We start from the raw sequence: 8,112 nt of genomic DNA, 5'->3' as shown, positions 1-8,112 counted from the left end.
GAAATAAATACCATAAATGTCAACTTTTTTGCTTATCTTTAACAGATCCTTTATGACATGCTTTTATATGCATAGGTTTTGGTCACTTACTTTGAAATGTTGTCAGTTACTGACAAATTACATGACAATTTTTGTAATCAGTAATGCAAAAAAGATCTAATCTGAATACTTCTAGATTACTATTGACCCTTACATATGAAGTCTTGGCACAAACAGGTGTACAGGACTTTTTATTATTTACCATTTTCACTGTAGATAAAAAAGAAATAAAAACTCCATTATCCATAAATCGGCATCAACAAATTAAACAAATATTAGCAAAGTCACCATTAACAAAACTGGGAGCCTGAGAGGAGTTTATAACTTTGATATACGTTAGAACATATTCAGCATTTAAAATTGGTGAAATCAAATAACTTGTACAAAAAAAGGACGGCATAAACATTTATTTTAAAGAGTAATCAGGGCTAATTATAGTTCATTATTATTTTTTTGTAATCTGATTACGTGAACGTGATTAGATACAATCCGTTTTCTTTTCTTACTCCGTCACCCAGGCCTTGGTAGTAGTAGAGCCCTACAGGCTCACCCCAGCTCCTCATAATAATACTATCCAGTCATTGTTACTAAAAAGTACACCAGTGTCTATGGAAAAAGAGTTAATACCTCACAGTCTCCTAAAATAAAAAATAAAAAGGAATTCCTGTGACTTTACAACCTAATGCTGAGCTGAATTGGTGTGTGTCCACACTGCTTGTAAAGTACTACACTTCCCAGCAGGCCAACTTCAATCTTATAAAACAAGTGTATATAACAAACTGGGGGTCAGATCAGCATGACCTGGACATGAGGCTGGACATGGGCCTGGACATGAGCCTGGACATGGACCTGGACATGAGGCTGGACATGAGCCTGGACATGAGCCTGGACATGAGGCTGGACATGGACCTGGACAGAGCCTGGACATGAGCTGGACTGGACATGAGGCTGGACATGGACCTGGACATGAGGCTGGACATGAGGCTGGACATGACCTGGACAGAGCCTGGACAGAGCCTGGACATGAGCAGGCCCTTGTCGCTTTGAATGACTGTGGTTGTTTCAGTGCGTCGCGTATGGCAGCTCCCCCTAGTGGACAGTTTGTGATGTGCAGTCGGGTTTATGACACTAGGTGGCGGTAGTTCGTTCGAAGCAGGAAATCAACCACCGCTCCACCAAAGAAGAAGAACATCACCAGTGTTGACTTCCGCCGCCAGAACTCACGTGGAGGAGCTGCAGCGTGAGTGCTGCCCACAGAAACACCAGGAAGACCAGGAACACCAGAAAGACCAGGAACACCAGGAACACCAGGAACACCAACATGACGCATTCAGACGGGATAGTGTGAGTCTGACAGCGTGTTCTCATGAGCTCTGCCTTTAAGCGGCCGGATGTGTCTCCTGTTTTAAGATGCTCGTTAAACTGACTGCGTGGAGCCCGCTAACGTTAGCCTAGCTTACAGCTAACGTTAGCCTAGCTTACAGCTAACGTTAGCCTAGCTTACAGCTAACGTTAGCCTAGCTTTACAGCTAACGTTAGCCTAGCTTTACAGCTAACGTTACCTAGCTTTACAGCTAACGTTAGCCTAGCTTTACAGCTAACGTTAGCCTAGCTTACAGCTAACGTTAGCCTAGCTTTACAGCTAACGTTAGCCTAGCTTACAGCTAACGTTAGCCTAGCTTACAGCTAACGTTAGCTTACAGCTAACGTTAGCCTAGCTTACAGCTAACGTTAGCCTAGCTTACAGCTAACGTTAGCCTAGCTTACAGCTAACGTTAGCCAGCTAACGTTAGCCTAGCTTTACAGCTAACGTTAGCCTAGCTTTACAGCTAACGTTAGCCTAGCTTACAGCTAACGTTAGCCTGACTTATAGCTCTGTGTTAACGCAGCTTTCTATAACGGAAGGTTTTTTGTGGTTGTTTTTCTACATTCAGTACGAACAGCATGAGGTCGAGCTAGTGCTGCAGTGCCATGCACATAAGCAGGTCTCTGGTTGGTCTGTTTTACAGGCGTTACACGGGGCAGCTAAGGTGCTGTTAATACTCTAATATTTATTTATTAAGGATGACCTGTCCCCAAAAACAATGGTCCAACCTGTTAGGATAAAGACCACGTTTCTGTTTTCATCATATTCAGAACAATAACAGAATCATAATAAATATGCATGTGGGATAAGAACTGTTTTCCTTTATGCACTTTCAGCACCATGACACCATGTGGTTGTTATGGTCTGCTGTTTGTACAATGTAATCACAGTAAATACACTAGTGGTCTTTAGTGGTCAGTTAAAGCATCCTCTTACATCTCGTACTGTATAACCATGGGCAGGCTAAACCACGTAGCCCATTTATTTTTAGGAATAATCTGGACTGTTTGTCCCTATTTTACTTGCCATCAAAATGTAGATAGCATTAAGTTATTATAGGTGAGAGGAAGGGAGTATAGGTATGTGGTTTCCTTTTGTCATACACATATTAGTCCAGATAGGCATGAAATGAACATTTATTTTAGATATGACTAAATCTTAGATACTTTTAAGAACTAATTGTCCATCTATTTTATATATGAAGCCTAAAATAATGTTAATATGGCCTTTTATTTGTATTATTATTATTATATATATACTGTTTAGCCTAACTGACATAACACGTAACAGTATTATACAATTTAAATTGTATTACATTTTTATATTTAATGTATTATATGTAGTTTAACTTAGGAAAGGACGACAACAACAACAATACCAGCAATTTCCCCAGAATAAACAATAAAAAGCTCCTGAGAGTTAATGCTGTTTAACACATTTATTTCTAAAACCTGCCACGCTTTTTTTTATGTGTGTGTGTGTTGCATTGAACAGCACTGTGCAGTCTGTCATCTTCCCCTGCATTTGTCTTATGTGTCCATCCTCAGAAAACCCAAGACAAAGCGCTCCAAGCGCTTCTTGGATGGCAGAGCGTCCAAGCTGACTGAGGATGTGAAGACCGCCATGATTATGAAGGGGGGGAACTCCAATCTGACCGTGACCCAGGCCCTCAAGGACATAGTAAGTAACCTGACCATCAAGGCATGACTTGTTTCACACAGATGCAAGGCTCTAATAAATGTGGGTGAACTGACCCTTTTTAATTGAAATATCGTAAAGCTTAAAAAAACTATATTTATTTAATTCAATGTTTCGCTCTTTAGGGCTGTGAGGTCTGCCTACAGTGTTTTTTCCTGAACCAGAGTGTGCTTTGACCAACCAGACAGGGGTCTAGAGCCTTAGGCTGCTTTCACACTGAATCAGGTGTTGCTGTAATTCTGTTCATACTTTTCGTTGCTGCATCATTTTTTCCTTGCATCCCCTTGCGGTCCACACCATCACAGGTTAAACGCACATTCTAATAAATGTGAGGACTGCTGTTTTAGCCGCATCGCTTGTTTTGGTGTGTGCAACATGAGACGGGAAACCTGGACAGACAGTGTCTGTGATGAGAGGACGGTGTAGCACAGACCATCTGAGGGATACAGCTGAAAACTAATAATGAATTCAAACAATACATCTCTCTTCCTGCAGTATTCCCTGAAGAAGCCTAATGCTGTGCTGTACAAGAAGTAAGTGAAATGACTAATTGGATACATTGTTTTTTTTATTTTTATGAAATGAGCATTAAAAGTACATTTGACTTGACGTTTGTTTTGTTTCCCTCTTGCATAACATTCTGTAGTTTAATTTAATTGGCTCACAATCAATATTTCATTTCCTGATTTCCACTAGGAATGAAATACTCAGAATGGAGGTTGACATCAAAGTAACAGTATTTATCTGAGCAACAATGACAATTTCCTTAACTTCCTTTCCTTTCGGATCATTGTTATTATAGGGTTTTCTTAGATCCCGTTAGGATGTAGGCCAAAAGGAAAGTCTTATGAAATATCATTTAAATATGTTGTGACTCAAAGCAAGGGACTCTGGTAAATCCTACATGATCCAGCAGAATAATTTTTTTCAATTTGTCTGAGGAAGTTGGATATCATATCAAAGCTGCATTAAAGAGAAAATATACTATCTTTAGTGTTTTAGGGAAAACTGTAATGTTGTCATTGTTTACTGTCTTCGAGTGTTAGGAAATATGTTGAGCTAACCACTGCGTATTTGCTTTTCAGGAAGAATATAACACGACCGTTTGAGGACTCAACGTCACTGGTGAGTGAACGAGTAACATCCCAAACGCTTTATTACAATTAAACCTCTCTAATATTATTCAGTCTCATAGCTAATCATTACTCTCTTTATCAGGAATTTTTCTCCAAGAAGTCCGACTGCTCTCTGTTTCTGTTCGGCTCCCACAACAAGAAACGGCCCAACAACCTCATATTTGGTAAATTCTCTTTTCGCTCATTACCTCACCGTTTTAAATATACATTGAGAGACCAGTTAGATGTCATTTCTGTACAAATTCCCAACTGAATGTACAGTAGAACATGTCCAATGAGTCATACTTAAATAGTTTCCAAATTAAGCATGGCCATTTCTTTTTTCCAACAAATCTACATATGAGCTGTAGTTTGACTGTCAGTGTGTCTTTTTATATTTTATGTTTTAACAAATCACCTGCTGCTGATTGTAAGGGGTCCAGTCAACTCCTACTTTACCCCGTATCAGCTAAATGTCACCATAATCTGATTTAACTCTATGTTGACGTTCCAAAAAAATGTCTGCAGGTCGTCTGTTTGATTTTCATGTGCTGGATATGATTGAACTTGGGATTGAGAAGTACGTCTCTCTGAGTGATATCAAGGTAATCACTTTTTTTTTTTCTATTCAGGGAAATTTTATTTTCAGTCTTGCAGTCTAACTAGAATGAAGGGTCAATACAAAGTGTGTACCTGCCATTTTTAAACTGCTATCCTTTATATATTCTTAGTCAACTGAAACGGCAAAAGCATCTGTGCCGTTGCTATGGTTACGTGCAGTTTGATATACCTTGAGCACTAATTAAAGCAGAAGTTAAGCAGTGGGTTTAGGTGTCCCAGTATACGCCTTTAGAAGACAGCCTACCGGCCAATCAGAAACTACACATGCAACTTAGAACAGATTGCACTTTAAAGAAATAGTTCAACATTTTGGGAAGTACATGTTTTAGCATAGCATAAGGAATGGAAGCTGGATGAAAGCTAACTTTGCTCTGTTTTCCTATGTGTTTTCTTATTGCAGACCAGCAAATGTCCCGAGGGGACCAAACCGATGCTCGTGTTTGCAGGAGATGCGTTTGATATAGACAACGAACACAAACGTCTGAAGAGTCTGCTCATAGGTGAACACTAATTCTACTCAGCGAATGTCTCTCTACTTTATTACTTTATCAATTATTACTGTCCCACTGCTAACATCCGTCCTCGTCCATTTCTTTGTCCCACCTATCAGACTTCTTCAGAGGTCCCACCGTGTCGGCGGTGCGTCTGGCAGGTTTAGAACACGTTCTGCACTTCACAGCCCTGGAGGGGAAAATCTACATGCGCAGCTACAGGTCAATTAGATTTGGTTAAAAATGATATTAAGTTGAATTGGTTTTGCATTTAATTGGTCAGAGGGAAGCTAACATCCCCCTCAACAGAGATATTGATGTTTTGTGTCATTTTAGGTGTCTGTTGAAGAAGTCTGGGTGCCGCACGCCGCGGATAGAGCTCGAGGAGATCGGGCCATCGTTCGACTTGGTCTTAAGAAGAACACATCTAGCTTCAGATGACTTGTACAAGTTGTCACACAGACGGCCCAAAGCTCGGAAGGTAAACATCATCTTTACCTGACTCTTAGCTTATCTTTGATGGGATGTGAGAATGATATTGAAATTAGAGGTGGGTGTACAGGGAAATTGTTGGAACCGGGGTTTTATTTCAACTGTGTTTATTCATGTTTGCTTAAGACCCCCATGATGCTTTTCTGCTCATTTAACACCAAAGTTATTTATTTGTTATTACAAAAATACAGGTTACTCTGCTGTTCATAGATCAGTGCATTGAAAAATTCAAAGTTAGTCCTGAAGGTGGCGCCAGAGGAGAGACCACGTTGCTGCCCTCAGCATGTGCAGATCTTAATGCTACCATTTTAGAATGTCCTAGTCCATGCTTTAGGCTGAGCTCTCCTTATCTGTGCTTCAAGGTTAATGCATGTTAGCATTAAACACCCCACTGACCCTACAATGTGCAAACCCACAGAACTTTACTTCTTGTGTGTGTATATATATATATATATATATATATATATTTTTTTTAAATTATATTATATATTCATTCAACAACCGTTGCAATATTGTAGGGTACGAGGTTAGATGTATTACAGTGAGGTACTAGTAGTGGGAGTGGTGGTACAAATTCAAAGTTTCCTTGTCAGTATTTTTTTGTAAGTGTATTCTTGAGTAGAACATTCAAACGACCAAAATATTACAAAAAATGTTGCTCTGAATACATTAAAGTTAAATTCTCAAACCGACATGTCGTTAACGCTTCTCTTAATCACCGTCACAGATAATTAAGAAGAAGAACATTTCCCGCGACGTCTTTGGCACTAAGTTCGGCCGGGTGCACATGCAGAAGCAGGATCTGTCCAAGCTACAAACGCGTAAGATGAAGGGCCTGAGGAAGAGGAGGGGCGCAACGGTCGCCAATGACCAGGACGCACAGGCGCCCAAGGTGGCCAAGGTGGAGAGCTGAGGTCGCTTCAACCAGCACGGATACAGATCTACGTCCTGGACAAGTCACCTCGTTTATAAGACTGACCGTGTGCTTAGCATTGCCAGCTTGTGCTGGCAAGGAGGGGCACGCAGATCTATTATTCCTGCCCCCCATTGTTGTTCCCCCTGTTTTCCACATGTGACTTTCAGATACTTCTTTGTCTTGAACATCATGAGTGTGTTGGATAAGCTCTCAGAAAAACCACAATAGCATCTGGGAAAAATAAAAATCCAACAAATGTTTTCCGTTGGCAGTTGTAGGGGAAGTCTGCCTGAAATTAGCTGAATTGTCTTTCATAAGTTGAAGTGTGTAAAAGTTTATTTTTATCTGCAGCACTCACTTTAACGGAAATAAAGCGGTCTTGTTATAACGTTGAATTGTTCTGAGCTTTCATTTAAAAAAAAGTTTTTCCTGTATTCACTGTCTGTGCCCCTCATGACTTCTGATTTGCTTATGTTCACGTCATAAAGTCAGACTTAATTTCTCCTCATTCCAGCTGTTGTAGCCGATACCGATCGTGGTTTCGAGATCACTTTTTAAAAGTCTCAACTTTGAATTTACCAAATTTTTAAAAATATATTTTTTTTACCAAAAGTCTGGACTGGGTCTCAGACAAAAAGTACTTTGTTGTTTTAATTTTAGAGCCCAGCTAGGGGGGGGTATCACTAGATTGTCTGATTTATTTGTTAACATCATGACATGAAAATCCCACATAAAAATTCAGCAAATGTGGAATGTCATTTTGCTTGCATTCTCTCTACTGACCAGCAGGGGGTGGCTCTTTGTTTCAAAAAGAAGTCTGATTGAAAAGTCTGAGAAATGACTCTACTTCTCACTTGATTTATTACCTCAGTAAACATTGTAAACATGAGTTTATGGTCTTAATCACTAGTTTCATAAATAATTGTCCCATTTAGAGAAAAATGGACCATAAAGCAGTCCATGACAGTTCATTTAAACCTTTGGGTTGATTTTAAAAATGTATTTTTCAGCATTTGGTTTTACTTAACTCATTTCACTTCATGGTCCATATAAAATGGATGGCGGCGGCCAAAATGTCAAACTCAGGGCTTCAAAATTGTAGTCCACAAACCGATGGGTGACGTCACAGTGATCAAGTCCACTTCTTACAAACAGTCTTCACACACACACACACACACACACACACACACACACACACACACACACACACACACACACACACACACACAGTATAAATGACAATAAAAGAGGTAAATGAAGAGGAATCTCAGCCTGCTTTTTTTGGGGTGTTTTTATGGGAATGTAGAGCTTTCAGAACAATTTGCTGAGTGACTATAGTTTGCATGTTACACATTGTATAGTATGTGTGTGTTG

At 39.8% G+C, this 8,112-nt stretch overlaps 1 protein-coding gene across 1 annotated transcript; it reads left to right on the top strand.

The window, feature by feature from the left end:
* The first annotated feature begins 1,182 nt into the window (after positions 1–1,182).
* rpf2 (ribosome production factor 2 homolog) lies at positions 1,183–7,127 on the top strand. The gene is made up of 10 exons (XM_054618408.1): positions 1,183–1,383; positions 2,953–3,085; positions 3,599–3,636; positions 4,189–4,228; positions 4,322–4,403; positions 4,747–4,823; positions 5,240–5,339; positions 5,450–5,552; positions 5,667–5,811; positions 6,550–7,127. The coding sequence occupies exons 1-10, from the start codon at positions 1,361–1,363 to the stop codon at positions 6,733–6,735; spliced, it is 927 nt and encodes a 308-aa protein (XP_054474383.1). The 5' UTR covers positions 1,183–1,360; the 3' UTR covers positions 6,736–7,127.
* Positions 7,128–8,112: the final 985 nt, after the last annotated feature.

The sequence above is a fragment of the Anoplopoma fimbria genome, chromosome 18, assembly GCF_027596085.1.
Source record: "Anoplopoma fimbria isolate UVic2021 breed Golden Eagle Sablefish chromosome 18, Afim_UVic_2022, whole genome shotgun sequence".
Classification (NCBI taxonomy): domain Eukaryota; kingdom Metazoa; phylum Chordata; class Actinopteri; order Perciformes; family Anoplopomatidae; genus Anoplopoma; species Anoplopoma fimbria.
This window is presented reverse-complemented; position numbering and strand designations above follow the sequence as displayed.

Coding starts and splice junctions, on each gene's coding strand:
- rpf2 (XM_054618408.1), top strand. CDS start 1,361: ATGACGCATTCAGACGGGATAGT. Junction 3,086..3,598: donor CCCAGGCCCTCAAGGACATA/GTAAGTAACCTG, acceptor CTCTTCCTGCAG/TATTCCCTGAAGAAGCCTAA. Junction 4,824..5,239: donor TCTCTCTGAGTGATATCAAG/GTAATCACTTTT, acceptor TTCTTATTGCAG/ACCAGCAAATGTCCCGAGGG.